We start from the raw sequence: 20,788 nt of genomic DNA on the forward strand, positions 1-20,788 counted from the left end.
TTCCACATCTCGGGTCCCTAGGGGACCCTGGGGGAGAAAAGAGAGACGCACTTACCGAGTCACTTGAGAATTTCAGCAGTGGAAAATACAACTTAGGTTCAGAGTTGGTGAACGCAGCACAACTGTGTGGAAATAAAGAACTCCTATACGAATTCCAGACAAGCCTGAGGTGCAGAGATCCAGGTGGGGGCTTCATTTACTTCTATGCGATTCCAACAGGGGGGGAAAAAAAACTATCCTTGCAGGTTAACCTGGATATTAAGTCCCACAAACAACAGGAACGTCTCACAGGGCAAGATTCACTCTGGGTCCGGGGTCTACTCATCTTGAAATGGATGCGCGACGGAAGAACTTTATTCAAAAGAGTTGACTAGAAACAGCTGCACTTTGTCATCAGAGTAAAAATCCACAAGTATTCTAAGAGTTCAAAAAATATAACAAACAATGTGACCTCCTTGACCCTTAGAAAAGACATTCCTGCCATGCTTGTGTTTGATCACCATGTATCTCTGCTCCAAATCTCTCGCAATGCCTGCCTTTAGAGATGCTTCCAGAAAAGCGTAAAGGGGGCAGAATTTGAAAGAAATACTAAGACACTTCATTCCCATTGTGAAGCCTGATTTTTTTTTCTTTTCTGAGGCTTTGAGCTTGCTCAGTTGCAGCAAATTTCATTGCTTCACTGTGGGCCGAGGCATTCAAAATAAAAGCAAGCAATAGAAACATTGAAGGGGATGCAAGGGTGAGTTTTAGATATTATCCTGTCATCACGTCCTTTGTTCCAGTTTTCCTCAAGAAGGAACCTACTTGGGACGCCCCGGTGGCCCAGTGGTTGAGCATCTGCCTTCAGCTCAGGGCGTGATTCTGGGGTCCCGAGATCGAGTCCCGCATCGAGCTCCCTGCATGGAGCCTGCTTCTCCCTCTGCCTGTGTTTCTGCCTCTCTCTGTGTGTCTCTCTCATGAATAAATAAATCAAATATTAAAAAAAAAAGAAGGAACCTGCTTAAGGAAGAATACGTGGCTGCTGACTTAGGGTACTGAGGGAAATTATAACTCCTTGCTGGAAGATGTTTAAGGAAAAAGTTAACTGGCCCTTTTTTAATTATTTGGAATTACTTCTCCCAAAAGGCAGTGCCAAATAGGGTGTCTTCCAGAGTTATGACTTCATTTTGTTCCCTGTTTCCATAAACAATATGGAGAGTCTCCCTTTAATGGGGTGACACATCCTGGGCCTGCCAGAAAGCATCTCTAAACCACACTGGACGTAAACTAGTTTCATGGGACTTAGAAATGGTCTCTACAAAGACTAAGTGAAGTGGACACTGCTACGTTGACCAGCTAATTCAGGCGAGAGTAGCTCCAACTTTTGAGGCAGGGGGAAGGCTTTCAAATTAGCTGCTGCAGCATCTGCATAACCGTGGAGTCCACACTGCCCTTTGCCTAGCTATAGCTCACGTTTCCTGGTTGAGCAACAACACTACCTCGGAGTGAAAAGATTTAATTAGGTCACAGAATGCTTCCACACAGAGCATCCACATATAATCGCACATATTGAAAATACTAAGAGTTTGGGGGTGAGTAGGACTGTGTTGTTCAAGAAGAAAGGAGAATTCCGAAAATCACGGCATATGTTCTAATCTGGGAGGACTTTGGAGACCACGGGTCCAAACTCATCACACCTCCAGAGACCAGAGATCTGGAATAAGAACATAGAGTTGCTGTAAAGACTCCTAGCTCGGTCTTCTCCCCCCTGGAGCCCGCAGTCGCTGGAGCGTAGGCCGGTACATGTAGGACGCATGCTGGCTGCCGTCCTGGCGGCCTCGGGAACCACCGCACGCGTATGTTGGATAGGCTGATTTCCGTAAATATCTAACTTGCTTTGTAGCATGGACATACCCAATGCCTTCTTTTCTTTATTTTTCTTTTCTTTTTTCTTTTCCCAATGCCTTCTTGAATCGGATTTCAGATCCGTAATCTCGGAGTCAGCATAACACGTTCAAAAGTCAAATCATTCAAAATAAAGATTTACAAAAGTAAATCTGTGTTGACTTCTGAATATTCCATTCCATCAAGCTATATTATAAGGCATCAAATGGCCATGATCAAAATCTTCCATAGTCACATTCATTTACTCTATCAATAGATTCTTAACCATCATTTATGAACAAAATACTGTTATCGCTTTAATGACATAAGCCAAAAACTTAAATAAGCCACAAATAAAAATGAGTTAAATAAACATAAGCCACAAATAAAAATGAGTTAAATGAGTTCTCCACCAGAACATCAATATAATTTCAATTATAAAATGTATGTTGTGATAAAAAAAATGCTTCAAGCAATCATCTAAGTTTTCAAAATATATTTTTCCCTATTTTGTGAAGTCTTGCTTTGTTAACGTGTTTTCACTACTAAAAGATGTAGTTCTTAAAAATGTTCGTGGAGCAACTATGCTAGATTGTGCTCATGACTCCTGAAAATTTACAAGATCGCATATTTCTCCACTAGTCAAAGACAAGCACTTCACTAGAGAGTGTGCAAGGAGGACAGCAATTGTACTTGGGTCCTAGGAAATGAAAATTTCAAGAATAAGGCATCCATGACCTCAGTACTGCACACACAGCCACAAACTAGTATATTTTTTAAACAAATACGTAAGAATTAACACACATCCACACAACTGCACTGTTTCAAAGGTGATGCTGTTGTGCCACAGTTGTTACTATTATTCTAAAAATTTTGAATATTATTCTAAACATTTTGAGAAGTCCCCTTCTGGAACTTTTAGAGAACTTTTAGAGAACGCAGCTCATTCTTTTGAATATCTGCAAGGATAGCAAATCTTTTTTCCATTGAAAGTGGAAAACAGTTTGAGAAGAGTAAAAAATTATTCAGGCCATGGCTAGAGAAGTAGGTGTGTATCTAAAAGAATGTGTGGCTACAACAGCAATCTGATGAATTTTTCCAGGGTGGCTCCAAATTCCCTAAATCCATGCTTACGTAGTTTGAAAAAAAAATTGTTCTAGTTTAAGAGTTGACTATAACTTTACTTTTAAAGACTTCCCAAAAATTCCAACAAAATATTTTGAGAATTATATAGTAAAAGTACAAATTCCCAGAGAAACTCTCTCAAGAACACACATTGTGTTTTCTCTAAATATATACTGAATATTTTGTTTGTGATTCAAATTGTTATTCCTGTTTTACATCAATTTCATTTTTTTCTTTTTACCTTTAGACCCCCCTCACTCACGTCTCACACTCCACCCCCCACCCCCAAGCAGGCACCAATCTGTTCTCTATATCAATGAGCTTTTTTTTTCTTTTTAAGATTCAACATATTGGAGATCATATTGGAGACTTTGACTCTCAGTGACTTACTTCACTTAGTGTAATACTATCAAGTTTCAGTCATGTTGTCACAAATGGCAAGATCTCATTCTTTTTTAGTGGCTTAGTAATATTCCATTACACACACACACACACACACCCCACATCTTTATCCATTCATCAATCGATGGACACTTGGGCTCATTCCATAGTCTGGCTACTGTAGATAATGTTGCAATAAATATAGGGGTGCAAATATTTTTTTGAATTAGTGTTTTCATTTTGCTTGGAAAAATACTTAGAGGTGGAATTGTTGGATTATATGTTAGTTGTATTTTCCATTTTTTGAGGGCCCTCCAAACTATTTTCCATAGCACAAATTTACACTTTCACCAACAGTGCACAAAGGTTCCCTTTCCTCCACATACTCACTAGTACTTGTTATTTCCTCTCTGACAGGTGTAAGGTGATATCTCAGTGTGCTTTTGATTTGCCTTTCCCTGATGATTAATGATGTTGAGCAGCTTTACATGTATGTGTTCTCTGGAAAAATATCTATTTAGAGCTTCTGCCCATTTTTTAAAAAGATTTATTTATTTATTTATTTATTTATTTATTTATTTATTTATGATAGACATGAGAGAGAGAGAGAGAGAGAGAGAGGCAGAGACACAGGAGGAGGGAGAAGCAGGCTCCATGCAGGGAGCCCGACGTGGGACTCGATCCAGGGACTCCAGGATAGCGCCCTGGGCCAAAGGCAGGTGCTAAACCACTGAGCCACCCAGGGATCCCCCCATTTTTAAATTGAATTTTCTGTTGTTATTGAGTTATATAAGCCCTTTATGTATGCTGGATATTGACCTATTTTCAGATATATGACTTGAAAATATTTTCTCCCATTTAGTAGGTTGCTTTTGCATTTTTTTGATTATTTCTTTTGTTGTGCAGAAGCTTTTTAGTATGATGTTATTCCCATCTGGTGATTTTTGCTTTTCTTGCTTTTGCTTTTGGTGTCAGATTAAAAAAAATCATCACCAAGACCTATGTCAAGGAGCTCACCACTTACGTTTTCTCCTAGGAGTTTTATGGTTTCAGGTCTTATGTTCAAGTCTTTAATCTATTTTGAATTACTTTTTTGTGCATGGGGTAAGAGAGTGATCTAGTTTCATTCTTTTACATGTGGCTGTCCAGTTTTTCCAACACCCTTTTATTTCAAAAACTGTCCTCTCCCCATTGTATATCCTTAGCTCCTTTGTCACAAATTAATTGACTGTATTATGTGTGAGTTTATTTCTGGGCTCTCTACCCTGTTCCATTGATCTATATGTCTGGGGTTTTTTTTTTTTAAGATTTTACTTATTTATTCATAAGAGACACAGAGAGAGAGGCAGAGACACAGGCAGAAGGAGAGCAGGCTCCTTGCGGGGAGCCTGACGGACTCGATCCCGGGACTCCGGGGTCACGCCCTGGGCTGAAGGCAGATGCCCAACCACTGAGCCACAGGGCGTCCCTCTATATGTCTGCTTTTATGCCAATACCATACTGGTTTAGTTACTACAGTGTTGTAATGTAGTTCAGCCTCAGAGCATTCTCCCCCACAATCAGGCTGGCTGACTGAAAACTGCATGAGCATTTCTATAAAATAGAAAGGAAATATTTATACTCTGTGAGCAGTTTCAGAATGCAGTGTAAATCAATACATTAAATTCTCTAGAAGTTTTCTAGATTGCAACGAAAAGCGTAATACTTTTTAAAAACAAAGCTACTCTGATAACAACTGAATGGAGCAATGTGTATACAAGTCTTAACTCTTTTTCACCATGATGTAATTCATTTGCTTCATGTTGACTTTTGGCAGATTCTTGCTTTTCTCAATGAAAACAGATACTTGGCCATGATCTGAAATTAAATGCTGAAACAAGATGAAACATACCCTTGAATTTCTACATACCCTTTTTTATTAAATATGTAGAGTGTTAGGCAAATGACCCAATGCATCTGACACATTCAACCCCTTTGACCTTCGACAAGTAGCAACAAAATAAGAAGCACATGAACCTTCTAGACTGTTCCAAGAATTAGTCTTAAGAACACATTGTACTACCGTGCACAGGAAATCAAGGCAGGAAAATTATGTTTGTCAAAGAAAAGAATTCTAACTTTCTTAAGCTAGAGAAGACCACTGACCCTAACAACACCTCCTTTGTTAACCTTCTAACTTTATATCTCTATATTCTGGTCCAATCTGAGTTTGGGTCTAATTGATCCCTGGGGCAAAGAGAAATATCCTTGCGCCACTTTGGGTCAATGCAGGGAACTAATAAGGACCGTCTGCTGATGATGTTTATTTGAAAGTTTTTTTAAAAAAGATTATTTATTTACTTATTTATTTTAGATACAGAGTATAAGAGGGGAGGGAGGGAGAGAAGGAGGGAGAGAATCCCAAGCAGACTCCCCGCTGACCGCAGAGCCCTACAGGGGCTCAATCTCACACCCTGAGACCATGACCTGAGCTGAAACCAAAGCCACTGGCTGAGCCACTCAGATGCCCCTATTTGAAGATTCTTTATGGAAGAGGAAGCCTCAGTGACCCAAGTGTCTATCTGGCGAGGATGGAGATATGGAGGTCTGAGGGGCAGCGGGCCTGGGGGACTGAGAGCATTAAATACAACTGTGCACAGCCCATTCCAAGGACTCGATGAGGCTTTTCTGAGAGGTGGGGGTGCAAGGAGCAAAGGGGGAAGAGACACTTTTGCATTTTGCCTGGGGGACCAGTCATGCAGAGTCTCCATCCACTAAGTTTCTGCTTAATCACCAGGCCTGATTAAAGAGAGATCCCTGTGATATAAAAGTTCAAGGTTACAGCGAATGGAGAGCTAGCACGTCAGAGGAACGCAGACCCCCTTGACAGTTCCCCCCCCCCCCCTCCCACCCAAGTCCTTAAACCCAGCAGCTTGGAAGTGGCTCAGAACTTCACTGTGAGGCTGAATTTAAGCATCATTATACTGCGCTGTAGGCACAGGAGCTCTGGTGAGAAGAAAAGAAAGCCCACGGAGCCAAGCTCCTGACTGGAAACGAGGAATGTGAATCTCCCTTTTCGGTTCTGCGGTGGGCTCGGGGCGCCTGGGAAAATACGCTTTTATTTGCTTTTGCTTCTTCATCTGAAATCACAACATGCACATCCTCCAGACGGGGTGACAGTCACAGCTGCAGCAGAAACTTCTTCTGTCAATGCAGAGTCTTACTTGGTGTGACACCAATGACCTCCCAATGAGGCCCGAGCATGGGGCGGAAAAGGTTAAATGATTAATTTGCCAAATTCAATTGCTAGGAAGAGATGGGACAGTTCCAGGCAGCATAAATCAGTGGCACATTTAGAACCTATTATCAGGAGCACGAGACAGCGCTGCAGGACAGTCTGCAAACCACAAGTGATGTCAAAGCTGTGAGGCTGCCCGGCTGCCAGCGGCTCAGGCGCGATAATAGATGCTAAAATTACTGCTGAAGAAGCATGTTTGATTATGGAGAGACCCAAGAGCAGTAAAGCCCTTGGAAGGCTTCCCTCGGAGTTTTACAAGAAATAAGATAAGCAGCATCTCCAACTGTAATCACAAAATATAATAAAAATGCTCTGGGCACTCCTAGGACTTGCAAGTATCTCTCCCTTGAGTGATAGAAAACCATCCCTTTCCCAGCACACACGATGAGGACGGTTACCCCAAAGTGAGGCAAGGCCTAGTTGGTGACACAGATGACTCCAGGTAGAGTATTCTTGAACTGTGCTTTATTTATTTTTGTTATTTTTATTTTTTTAATTTTATTTTTATTTTTTTGAACTGTGCTTTATTTTTCATAAATTTATTTTTTATCAGTGTTCAATTTGAACTGTGCTTTTAAAAGAGGTGGGTTTATTTCCCTTGACCCCAACCTGTGCATTTCCATTTCTCCACACCTCTCCCCTTTGTCCTCAAGCTTCAGATACAATCCCTTGCTGAGTATTTCCAGCCTAACTCCTCATGGGAGGAGGACCCCATGTGGCGGCCAGTGGCCCCCAGCCCTGACTTCTGTCACCTGCCCTTTCCCCTCCCCTACCCCCACACCCCTCGATCATTTCTCCCCTGGGTGTTGCCTGGGGCCTCGCTCTTCTCACTTGCCAAGCAGACACTTCAGACGCCGACGACTAAAAGGAAAAATGAAAACCTGCACATGTGAAAGGAGTGCCTGGCTGGCTCAGTCCAAAGAGCAAAGAGCATGTGACTTTTGATCTCGGGGATGTGAGTTCAAGCTCCATGTTGGGTGTGGAGACTACTTAGAAACAGTAAAATCGTATTGTAAAGAAATTCACTTCAATACTACAAAAAAAAAAAAAAAAATCCAAACTAAAATCGGTTATCTGGAAATTCTCCATCTTCTTCTGAAGCTTCTCCAGTGCCACTTCACACTTCCTTATTATATATTTTAAATTTAGATGGACCCATGGGTTGTCTGGTGGTTGCCCAGTACAATCTAAATTATCTTTTAAGAATTATGTCTGGGGCCTCCTGAGTGGCCCAGTCAATTAGCACCCAACTCTTGATTTCAGCTCATGTTGAGATTTCAGGGTCATGAGATCGAGCCCTGTGTTGGGCTGTGTTCATGGAGTCTGCTTGAGAGTCTCTCTCTCTCTCTCCCCCTATGTACTCCCCCACCTCCAAGACAAATAAATAAGTCTTAAAAAGAAAATCACGTCTGGTTAATAGAGACACAATAGTAGATGAAATGCCTCTGGAAAAGCAAGCCTAAAATGCACAAAGATGCTTATTTAACGGAACAGTCCGTTAAAAGGACTACATACACATAACCATACTTCACAACCTTATACAATATTCGTAAATTAATCATAGCGAAATGCAAAGACCGTGAATGGGTCCAAATGACAACGGAAGGCATCTTTGACCCCTGGGTTCCAACAAGCTGGTCTACACAAGAACCGGTTCCTAAAATAGGTCTTAGCGGCCGATTGAACACATGAAATCCAAATGACCAAAAAGCATGTGTCTGAGACACCAGAAGAGTTCTGTTTCTGTTGGGATAAAGTCATGGATATTAATAGTCATGACTCCTCAGCCAACGCTGTCCTCAAAATATGTTTTCCATTAAGTCTGACAAACACAAGGCACAACCATACGGCGCAGGGTGTATCCAGGCAGCCGGGGGAGGGGGGGGGGGAGTCCTTGCGCAGGCCCAGTCACTTCCCACCCCTGCAACCTTGGGCGAGTTCCTTAACCTCTCTGTATTTCAGTTTCATCATGAAAACAGGGACAATAATGTGAGGATGATGATGCTAGAATTAAATTAGTTAATATATTTAAAATATTCGGAGAGGACCTGGTTGATAGGAAGCACTATGTGAGCGTTAGTTACTCCTCGTTTTTTCTTTCTCTTTTTTCATTTGGAGAAATAGGATTTCTCTATATCTTGTGTTTGCTTCACTTAAAAGTACCGAATGGAATAAAAAAGGGCCAATGGCTGCATATTTCTGTCCTTTCTTTTTTAAGATTTTATTTATTTATTCATGAGGGACCCAGACTGAGAGGCAGAGACCCAGGCCGAGGAAGAAGCAGGCTCCTGCGGGGAGCCCGACACGGGACTCGATCCCGGGACCTCAGGGTCACGCCCTGACCCGAAGGCAGCCACTCCATGTGGCTCTGAGCCCCCGGGTGCTCCTATTTCTGTCCTTTCTGTCTGTGGCAGAGACGAGTGCAGTCTGGTGCACCCTGGTTTCGCCCACCTCCAGCTTCTACCAGGTGGAAGGACCACGACTGGCCAGTCTCCACTGCCAGCACCCGTCCTCGGCCTCCCTGCGTGCTCTGGTAGTTCTCTGGGCGCTGCGGGGCAGCTCCACGGATTTTGAGCGGGAAACACCTGCAGCTGCCCGGCCACCCCACCTGCATGGTGCTGAGTCCAAGGATCCCTTCTAGGGTCCCTCTGCGCTGACGTCCCACACACGAATTCAGTTTAAAGCGAGCGCCAAGTGCGGCAGAGACAACGCCCGGCGACGCGGGGATGTCCTACTGCCGGAGTCTGAGGAAACAGAACAGCTGCTGAGCCACGTCCAACCGTGAGGACACGTCCTCGTGTACGAGGGTGACCGGCGACCTGCAGGGTCCTTTCATGCCAGAAGCAGGAAATACCACGCCGGAAAGGATGCTCTTGCATAGAAGACAGGTTTCGTTTGTTTTCGATTTTTTTTTTTTTAATAAAAGTTGGAAAGATGGTATATGCTGCTCGTGTCGTACGTGCGGGATGCAGAGTCCGCATCCTGGGTCTGCGGCCCGGCGACCCCGGGGAGTCCTGCTTGGCTGCTGCTGGAGGACGGTGGCCTCTGCTCGGGACGCACAGCTTCGCAGCCATTCGGCAAGACCACGTGCTTCTGATGCAGCAAACCCCTAAGAAGGTCCCTGGGTCTTAGCCTGGATTTTTTATCTTCATTTTCCTAGAGTACTGACCCAGAACTTAACTAGAGAAAGACTTTAGTAAAAAGGCAAAAAAATAACCACATGGACTCAATATAAATGGAGCAGCACAATACTGCATTATGGCTCTTCGTGCTAATGAGCTGACAAGAAAGTTCCCAGGAAGTTCATTTTGTCAAAAGATACCTTTTTTTTTTTTTTGTCAGTTTGTGCCATGATGTATCTCTCTACATGGATCTCTAATTAGCAACAGTGTGAGACTTGCCATTTCAGGGAAAAATATCCAAACGTACGCACTCTAATTGGAAATTTTCAATAACGACATTTTACCGGTAGCACTAATGAACAATAAAAGTCAACTAAGATAATCACTCTGAGGTATTCCAAGATTTTGAATCACCATTGATCTCACAAATAATCACTAAATTAAAAATTACGTATATGTTCATGTGAAATGAACGGTCCTAAGTGTGTGGCAGTATTGGGGGAAAAATGCATGTCTGGCATGTACAGTGCTACTGAAAAGTTAATTATAAAGAATGAAGAACGTGTTCGGTATTGGCATATTTTAGTGACAGGAGAATTCTATAATTACTTTCACATCAAGGATGAAAACAAAAATCCAAACCTGCACAATCTCTAACTATCGTGAGTACATCTGGCTGCCGAAGGCCTATCCCTATTAATAGATAAAACTCTATACTCGCTTACTATATTTACCTTATTGTCAAGTCATTTGTAAATGCAGAGGATTTGTAAATGCAGAGGAATAGGCATTGTTGCCTATTCTCAACATTTTATTTATTTATTTTTTAATAATAAATTTATTTTTTATTGGTGTTCAATTTGCCAACATACAGAATAACACCCAGTGCTCATCCTGTCAAGTGCCCCCCTCAGTGCCCATCACCCATTCACCCCCACCCCCCGCCCTCCTCCCCTTCCACCACCCCTAGTTCCTTTCCCAGAGTTAGGAGTCTTTATGTTCTCTCTCCCTTTCTGATATTTCCCACACATTTCTTCTCCCTTCCTTTATATTCCCTTTCACTATTATTTATATTCCCCAAATGAATGAGAACATACACTGTTTGTCCTTCTCCGACTGACTTACTTCACTCAGCATAAGACCCTCCAGGTCCATCCACGTTGAAGCAAATGGTGGGTATTTGTCATTTCTAATGGCTGAGGAATATTCCATTGTATACATGAACCTCATCTTCTTTATCCATTCATCTTTCGATGGACACCGAGGCTCCTTCCACAGTTTGGCTATTGTGGCCATTGCTGCTAGAAACATCGGGGTGCAGGTGTCCCGGCGTTTCATTGCATCTGAGTCTTTGGGGTAAATCCCCAGCAGTGCAATTGCTGGGTCGTAGGGCAGGTCTATTTTTAACTCTTTGAGGAACCTCCACACAGTTTTCCAGACTGGCTGCACCAGTTCACATTCCCACCAACAGTGTAAGAGGGTTCCCTTTTCTCCGCATCCTCTCCAACATTTGTGGTTTCCTGCCTTGTTCATTTTCCCCATTCTCACTGGTGTGAGGTGGTATCTCATGGTGGTTTTGATTTGTATTTCCCTGATGGCAAGTGATGCGGAGCATTTTCTCATGTGCATGTTGGCCATGTCCATGTCTTCCTCTGTGAGATTTCTCTTCATGTCTTTTGCCCATTTCATGATTGGATTGTTTGTTTCTTTGCTGTTGAGTTTAATAAGTTCTTTATAGATTTTAGAAACTAGCCCTTTATCTGATGTCATTTGCAAATATCTTCTCCCATTCTGTAGGTTGTCTTTGAGTTTGTTGACTGTATCCTTTGCTGGGCAAAAGCTTCTTATCTTGATGAAGTCACAATAGTTCATTTTTGCTTTTGTTTCTTTTGCCTTCGTGGATGTATCTTGCAAGAAGTTATGTGGCCGAGTCCAAAAAGGGTGTTGCCTGTGTTCTCCTCTAGGATTTGGATGGAATCTTGTCTCACACTTAGATCTTTCATCCATTTTGAGTTGCTTTGCTGATCTTTTCACCTACTTGAACCAAAACTGAAAATTCTAAAATAAATAACGGTGACTTTAAAAATGGAACAGTTCAAATAAAGACAGAGTTCACTGATTTACGTTGAGCACAATTAAGAGAATTAAGCTGTCCCCTTGTGCTTATTGCAGAGACCTGTTTATTTTTCCTACTTTCATATACAAAAGAATGAGCACGTCAATGAACACCACCACTGAAAAAACCCTTCTGATAACGATAGAGGTTAAAAATAGTCGATTAAAAAAGAAATAGTCGATTATCAGCTTTATGTTGGGGGCGAATAGAAATGTTATAAGTAACCCATGATTCAGAAAATGGACATCATATGTCGATGATCAAACAAGAAATTTTCCAGGCAAGAAATGTTACCAATCCTTCTTAACTAGCCATATGTTTATCATCATGTGGGCTAAATAAAATCTATGCATAACGTGAGAAAATCCAACAATGTGACTTCAAGGATGACAAGAACTTTCAAATCCTAAGTTGGTTTCTTACTAAGAAACCAAGACGACGGTTAGACAACAGGCTGCAGCACGTATGGGATGAGGAAGGGCCTGGGGGGACTGTCTCTGGTCCACAGTAGCTGCACTAAACCGCTGTGTGTGCGCCCACAGCGGGGCTCCAGGGAGGAAGGGCCGAGGACAGGTGAGTGGTGGCTTTTTCACTTCATTATTCGGAAGCAATGGTCCTAAATGGGGCATCAGCCTCAAGGGGCTGATGACAATCTTCAGTGACATGACGTCTTTAGTTCACGTCTTCTGTCTTGGATCCCTGGGTGGCTCAGTGGTTGAGCATCTGCCTTTGGCCCAGGGGGTCCGGGGATCGAGTCCCACGTCAGGCTCCCTGCATGGAGCCTGCTTCTCCCTCTGCCTGTGTCTCTGCCTCTCTCTCTCTGTCTCTCAAGAATGAATGAATGAATGAATGAATAAATCTTTTTTAAAAAACTGTCTTCCCCTGTCACGTGGACGTGTGAGGGCGCCCAGCATGAAGGGCACATTCCAAACCCCAGGTCACTGAGCTCCAGGAGGAAGCAGATGGGAAGGTGCTTGTCTGGCATCTGCATGGCAGCTCTGCTGGGCTTCCTGGAACCTCATGAATTTGGAAGGCACATTTCTCTTCAAATAATTAGTGGGGTCTTTCAAAGTGTACTGACAGACACATCCCTGCAACATGCTAAGTGAAATTAATCGCAGATAAGATAGATCTTTATCTCAGTGGAAGTGCATATACTTCCAAACTATCAGCGTTTTGAGACTTTCAGGCAATTTTGGCTTTCGCAGTAACGGGAAGGCCCCGAGCAGCCCTCCGTGGAGGCGCCGGCCCTTCCACCATAAAACAAAGCAAAATGAAATCAAGGCACGGCCTCATCAGAAGGCCCGGGTAAACTCATAGGTCACAGCACGTAAGTTGCTCCGAAGCTCCTAAGACCGGGCAGCAGATCAGGACCCGGCTTTGCAGGCCCGTGAGGTGGCAGAGGTCCTCCCGGGCCGCCCGGACAGCAGGCAGCAGGAGCCCCCGGGTGCCTCCGAGTCCTGGGTCACAGTCCTGTCCCCGCCGCTCCGCGCTCTCAGATGCGGGAGTGAGCTTCCCGAAAGCCACCGTTCCTAGTGGAAGCAATTCCCGGGAATAGGAGTTGCCTCAAGGGGCTGTGACAGGTCACCACGGGCAGGGGGTCTCCCAGGGCCACGGGCAGGGACCCACACATCGGAGACGGGTCCAGGGGGCTGATGCCCTGGCGTCCCGAGGCCGTGTGGGGGCCTCAGGGGGCTCGGCCCCGTGCACCTCCCCCAGGGCAGGAGGCCCTGCACCGGCCCCGCATCCCTTCTCCTCCACCTCTGGGCCTTGTGGGGCCCACACGGTCCAGACGCCCGCCGCCCCTCCAGCCTCAGCCGTGTCCGTAAAGGCCCCTCTGCTGGCACTGCCGCCCGGGCTCCGGGAGTGGGACGCACATCTGGGACACGAGGTGCAGTGGCCAGAGGCCCGGGTGGCCTGCGTGGGCATCGTCGGAGCGCAGGCAGGCTGCCCTCTCGCCACGCAGGCCAACTGCACCTTCTCTCCTCCTGCAGCAGTGACATCGGCAGCCGCCTCCTCGGGCCAGGTGGGAGCGATTCCCCCTGCCCCCCGCCCCCAACGTGCAGGCCCGAGCCTGCCAGGAAGCCGGGCCTGCTCCAGGGCTGCCAGCACCATGGGCCACCAAGCCTCCCCCACCGTGGCTACTATGAGCACCCCCCTCCCCCACGTGCAGACCCGAGCCTGCCAGGAAGCCGGGCCTGCTCCAAGGCCGCCTGCATCACGGGCCGCCAGTGAGCACAGCCATGAGGACACAGGCCGGCTGGGAACCAGCCGCGGGGCCCGGGCCACACTCACACGGGCCCCCGGGCCCCCGGGCCACACGGGGCTCCTTCCACACCCACTGCCCTCCCGCTGCCCCACCCCTGAAACTTGGCCCCGAGGATGGCAAAGCAGAAAACACTGCCCGAAACCTGTAAATATAAATTGGAGACATATCCAGTTTGCTTGTGATTTGACATTGGTTCCATAATACGAGCTCCAAAAGAGGAAAGGAAAAAAATATTTTCGTTTCAGAAGATAAAGGGAAGGGAGCAAGAGTGCAGGGAAGGGTGGGGTGGGAGGAAGGCCTCGGCAGGGACCCCTGGGGCAGCCAGTGTGGGTCCCACGGACCAGCCACTTTGCAAAATCAGCAAATGTTTCCTGCATCAAGAACCTTAGACATAGGGGCTCTCTGGGTGGCTCAGCGGTTTGGCGCCTGCCTTTGGCCCAGGGCATGATCCTGGAGTCCCAGGATCGAGTCCCACGTCAGGCTCCCTGCATGGAACCTGCTTCTCCCTCTGCCTGTGTCTCTGCCTCTCTCTCTCTCTCTCTCTCTCTCTGTGTGTGTGTGTCTATCATGAATGATTAAATAAAATCTTAAAAAAAAAAAAATCATTTAAAAAGAACATTAGACATCAAGGCCAAGAAAAAGAAGTACTTTGATCCCCTTTTCTTTTTTTCTGGTATACTCACAAGCTAAAAACCAGTTTTTGGACTTCTCCACGTATAAAACATTATCAGATTTAAAACAACTAATATTGAAACTCTCTACTATGCGACTCACTGTTAAGCCCATGAGGTGCTTCAGAATAGACACAAACACCTGTGTCTTGAAATTCCACTCCTCCTCCAGTGTCCTATCTGCGCTCACACCCACTCCTACCCACCTACCCACTCAGCCACACACAATCCACAAACGTCCTTGTCTTTCGGTTGTTGCTATATTTTTTTAATATTTTATTTATTTTTATTTATTCATGAGAGACCCAGAGAAAGGCAGAGACACAGGCAGAGGGGGAAGCAGGCTCCATGCAGGGAGCCCGATGTGGACTCGATCCTGGGACCCCGGGGTCATGACCTAAGCTGAACGCAGATGCTCAACCCTTGAGCCACCCAGCCACCCAGGTGCCCTGGTTGCTATGTTTAATCATTGCTTTAGATTATTTTTTGGTAAATGGAAAAATCTTCCCAAATTCCTGCTATCCTCCATTCAGAGGCTCTATTGTACAAGTAGACCTGCTTTATAGAAATAAAACTTATTTATTCCGTGTTTGTAACCCCCCCCCCCCAAAAAAAATCATTCAGCTCGCCATCAAAAATACAGCCACTTATTTTCTTTAATCAGAGTTCAGTGAGGGAGCAGGCTGAGAGGAAAATCCTTTTCCTTTTTGGTAACTGATTTGTCTTCGCTCAACAGACCACCTGTACCTTAGTAGGTGGTGGGACAGTGGAGGCCAAGGTGAGGAGGCCTGGCTCTCTCTCCCACAGCCGTCCGCGGCATGTAATCCGGTACACGGGGCATCTTGTCACTCAATCCATAATCCACTCATTCCACAAATATTATTTGGGGCAGTGGAATAGCAGAAGGTGGGAAAGCTAGAGTAAGACTCCAGGAACACGAGCTTAGTGGATAAAAGAAAGAAGTTGGGGATCCCTGGGGGGCTCAGCGGTTTGGCACCTGCCTTTGGCCCAGGGCGTAATCCTGGAGACCCGGGATCAAGTCCCACGTCAGGCTCCCTGCATGGAGCCTGCTTCTCCCTCCTCCTGTGTCTCTGCCTGCCTCTCTCTCTCTCTCTCTCTCTCTCATAAATAAATAAATAAATAAATAAATAAATAAATAAATAAATCTTTAAAAAAAAAAAGAAGGAAAGAAGTTAACCATCTTTTCTTTTATTTCTTCGGACAGAGAGAGCAGGGATGGGGAGGGGCACAGGGAGAGAACCTCAAGCAGGCTCCGCGCCTGGTGCACAGCGCGACGTGGGCTCCACCTTACGATCCTGACATGAGCCAAAATCAAGAGTCAGACATTTCATCAACCAAACCGCCAGGTGCCCTCATTTTTTTTTTTTTTTTTTTTGCATCTTGGTTTGAATATGAGCAGTCTTGTTCTTTCCTCCCCCAAAACCTAATGTATTCAAGAAAGGTGCAAGCTCGCTAACCAAGGTGTTTGTCAACAATGATGAAATATTTCCCTCTCCCTCGCCCACTTGAACATTTGATAAACCCACTTTCCGACATCTCCGTCCTATCAAGTCACATTCAAGGAACTCGCATTTCCAGCAGTGGTTACACACACACACACACACACACACACACACGACTGCCTTTTTGCGGATTCACTTCAGATTGGATTGCAGACTACGTTTTACATAGAGAAGGATCACCGGAGACCTGGGAGTCAACGGTCTCATTTTACGGAGGAAGAATGTGAAGTCCAGATAGACTGGCACGTGCCCCAGGTCCCCATTGAGAAGCTGAGCCAGAGAACTCTACAGAGAGCCCTAATTATTCTACTGCAATAGTCTGTTCGGTTTCTCTGCAGAAGATGCACACTCACAAGCTCCTCCTCCTCAAATCGGGAACTCTTGCCACGTTGAACTCAAAAGGCAGTGGCTGAGCAACCGAGCCCCTGGGGTCAGCCGTCCGTCTCCTTAAGTGCTTCATCTCTTTGTGGCTCACGTCCTCAGCTACCCCAGGGACTGAGGAACACAAGGTGAACAGAGAACTTCTCCACCAAAGCCAATGCAGATTCTCAAAGCTCACCACTTATAATTAAAGAGAAATCAAGATATCAAAACAACCCTTTTATTAAAAACCAAAGTGACAGGGGCGCCCGGGTGGCTCAGCCAGTGAAGCGTCTGCCTCCGACTCAGGCCGTGATCCCAGGGTCCTGGGATCGAGTCCCGCATCAGGCTCCCTGCTCAGGGGAGAGTCCGCTTCTCCCTGTGCCTCTGTGATCTCTCTTGCTGTCTCTCAAATAAGGAAATAAAGAAATAAATATTAAAAAAAAAAATCAAAGTGACAAACTTGCATCAAAAATGCTTAAATATTGGGGATCCCTGGGTGGCTCAGCGGTTTGGCACCTGCCTTTGGCCCAGGGCGCGATCTGGGATCGAGTCCCACGTTGGGCTCCCGGCATGGAGCCTACTTCTCCCTCCTCCTGTGTCTCTGCCTCTTTCTCTCTCTCTGTGTGTGTCTATCATAAATAAAAATAAATAAATAAATCTTTTTTAAAAATGCTTAAATATTTCCAGGAATCTAAAGAAGAAAAGCACTCCCTCTCCTCTCGCGCCCCCTTTAAGAATAATGCGACTTCCAGTTGGTACAGAAAAATCAGCTGATGCAGACGGCGAGCGCCGAGAACTATTCGGGGAACGCGGGCCTGTCCGTGGACTACTCGTCACACTTATTTATGAAAATGCAGGTCTCTCCATCTTAGCTTGCTAATGACATCATCAGGCATCAGGATTTTGAGCGTGGGAGCCTGTGCACAAATGAAATCCTACTGCTTGCGATCGCATACTCGTTTTTCAGAAAAGAAAGAATTTTAGAGCATTTAGAATTAAAAGGGACCTTGGAAACTGTGGATAAAAAGGCGACAGGCTTTAGAGTGGGTATTTTGGTCCTTCGTAGGTGATGCTGCAGCTGTAGGCACTGGTCCTTACCTCCCGGGTCTTCCCCAGTCCACGGAGGGTAGTCAGTACTGGGTTGCTCCGAGGACTGCAGACACGTGAAACCCCTAGCCCGTCAACGGTGCTCAGGACCCGGGGCTCCTGCTAGTCGCGGTGCTTCTCAGTCCCCAAGCAGCCACGTGCCTGAAGGATGGATGAGTGGCAAGGGAATGAACGTGAACTAAGCCCTCCGCGCAGACGGCGCTGGCCAGGTGACCTGCGCAAGGTGAAAGGCAACAGCCGTAGCTTCTTCCGTCGACCCCCGAGCACGTGCCAGCGGCCAACGAGGTGCTTGGATACGTTATCTGGTCTACTCTTCCCGAACGAATGCCCTGACAGGGTGGGAAGTGTCATCTCAGTTGTACAGAAGAGACATCAGGGAGTCCGAGAGATTCAGGCGTGTGCCCGCAGTCCCACAGCTAACCAGCCGCAGGGCCAAGACAAGGAAGGAAGGACTGGACGTTGCCCTGAGCCCAAATGCACACAAAACGAACCATGTCAGGAGGCGGGGACGAGAATCCGACAGTCTTCCCAGCACGAGCTCCCGAGGAGCCGGGCCTGGGGCTCCCTGCCCCATGAACTCTGAGTCCGGGACAGTCCCTGGAACACAGTGAGTGCTCAGTGGGTACATGTGGGTCATGATGATGCAGCTGTGACGTGGCCGAGGAAGCAGCTCAGTGGGTACACGTGGGTCATGATGGAATGCAGGTGGCAACGTGGCCGAGGAAGCAGCTCCTCTCCAAGTGGAGTCCTCGTGCCAAAGAGTAAATGCAAGTGGTGGAGGGCTCACGACCGTGCACGAGGAACAGCAGTCACGGACGGCCCTGACCTTCGTCCATCTCTGACGAGGACTGTGTCCAGAGCGCTCTCCACCACTACAGGGTCACCTCAGTCACCAGCATCCCCCTAAGACGCAGCGAGCAATGAAGAGGATACACCCATGTAGACACACACACCTCCGTATTTGGGGGACGGCTTAGATCCACACTGCTGTGTGTGGCATATGGAAAAAAAAATTCTCCACGAATGTCGTAAAAGTGAATCTAAACCTTAGTTTTCTTTCCCTCTTTTTTTTGTTTAAAAAGTAACCCCTGTGCCCAACATGGGGCTCGAACCCACAACCCCAAGATCAAGAGTCGCCCACTCCACAGACTGAGCCAGCCAGGTGCTCCCAGCTTCGTTTCTTTTTATTCAAATCACATCTCTCACTTAAAATTCATGGCAAAATAAACTCCCGGCCCCGTTGGATCTGTGCAGCCCCACGTCCAGCAGGGGAGCCTCAGCGACCTGAGAGCTTGCTCTTTGCGGGGTGGAGGGAAGCATTAGGAAAACGCAGAGAGCCGTGGTCTCGGAGAATTTTTAAAGAAAGACATCCCTTTGGCCAAAGCTAAATTCCCCACAGCCGGCGCCGACGTCCCCACAGCCACATCCAGGGGCCACCCACGTCTATGCTTTTCTTAAGCAACGGAGTTCATTCTGACAGTTTACTACGAGCCGAGCCGTGGAGGAAAATGCCTCTTCATTTTCCATATTCTGTTTGGCAAACAAAGCATGACACATAGCAATATAAAAGAGAAATATAATCCCGGGACGCGCGTGCAATCCTGGCAGGGAAGGGCTGCGGATGGTGTGAGGCCCGCGGCACCGGCCTTCTGAACAGCATGCAAACACCGTCACCTGCTGTTCATCCGTGGGTCCTGCAGGCGCGGGCCCGCCACCTGGCCTCCTAGGCAGGATGAGTCACAGGCCGGGTTCATGAGCTATTCTGGCTCCGAAGCACCAACTGGCCTTGAGAAAGAGACGTGCGCCAACCTTAAGAATTGGTAATTCTTTACAAATTAACAATCTCTGCTTAGGAGTCAGCGGAACACGCCGGTGCATTCACTCTGAGCTCTCCCTGGGAGCATATTCTTGCCTGTAGGGAGGGCAGAGGATCCACCAGGAGGATGCCAGACATGATGGATTGAATTCACTAATGTGTGTTTGAATTTTGCTATTTTACACATTTCGTATTCTCTGTTTACCAGAGCAGGCTGCGCAGGAACCGTGCCCCCTGAATGGATCAGCCCTGGTCTCTCTTCACATCCTCTAAAGAAAAGGATGCACGCTTCCTCCAAAGGCAGTGCGACGTCCAGATGCCCGTAAGGCACGTCGGGGTAGGGGTCATGCCAGATTCCATTTTGTCCTTTTGTGCCTGATAAGGGAGGAGAGGCTGAGAAAAATCCCCGTGGGATGAATAAACGGAGGAATACAGTGCAGAGTTCAGAACTTCAGATATTTCTAGACAATGACCAGCACATCCTCCAACCCCCGTGCACTTCTACTCTCCCTTTTAATGAAAATAACATCTATAGGAAAAGATTCAAAACTATCCATCCTCTGTACCCCCTCTTCCCATACTTGGCAGCAGCATCAACCAAAGCAAAGGCACCAAAGCTCCTTGTTGATTCTAGTTACTCTGACCAGAAGAGCTGAACGAGGGCGTGGGGCCCTATGTTCTCACCCGAAGTCCCTAATTCTAACGAAATCAAGCATAAAATATCCCAATTAAAAACATCTAAGTGGACAGGGCGCCTGGGGGGCTCAGTCGGCTCAGCTTCCAACTCGGATTTCAGCCCAGGTCCTGATGTCAGGGCTGCGGGATGGAGCCCGCGGCAGTCTCCGTGCCCCGCGGAAAGTCGGCTGCAGAGCCTTCCTCTCCCTCTGCCCCTGCCCTTCCCCTCACTCATGCTCTAAACAAGTATCTTTAAAGACAAGCAAAAGTGGTAAACTGGAACAGAATCTTAGGCAGCATGACCTCACACCATGAACTCACTTTGCTCCTTGATCCGTTGACTCAAATACTTAAAAATCTCTAAGTGTGACCGGTCTCATCTTCAACTGGGAACCACTAACTCACGGGGTCCTGCGCGCCGCTTAGCTGGCCTACTACGTTCCACTCAGTTCGCTCCCCCGATGACGACTCTATACCTCT

At 46.5% G+C, this 20,788-nt stretch overlaps 1 protein-coding gene across 7 annotated transcripts in view; it reads right to left on the reverse strand.

Moving 5' to 3' along the window:
- Positions 1–20,788, reverse strand: part of RNLS (renalase, FAD dependent amine oxidase) — a 239,623-nt gene that overhangs the window by 197,441 nt on the left and 21,394 nt on the right. The window contains exons 5-6 of one of the 7 annotated variants that reach the window (XR_011994741.1): positions 17,809–20,026; positions 17,208–17,339 (exon numbers count right to left, since the gene is read on the reverse strand). The exons of 5 other annotated variants lie outside the window; for them this stretch is intronic. Coding sequence is in view for 1 of the 2 variants with exons in the window: in XM_072723589.1 (XP_072579690.1) it covers positions 19,674–20,026 (353 nt within the window). In the remaining variant the exon portion in view is untranslated. One more of the 7 variants, XM_072723589.1, reaches the window with a different exon arrangement.

Source organism: Vulpes vulpes, chromosome 10 (assembly GCF_048418805.1).
Source record: "Vulpes vulpes isolate BD-2025 chromosome 10, VulVul3, whole genome shotgun sequence".
Classification (NCBI taxonomy): Eukaryota; Metazoa; Chordata; class Mammalia; order Carnivora; family Canidae; genus Vulpes; species Vulpes vulpes.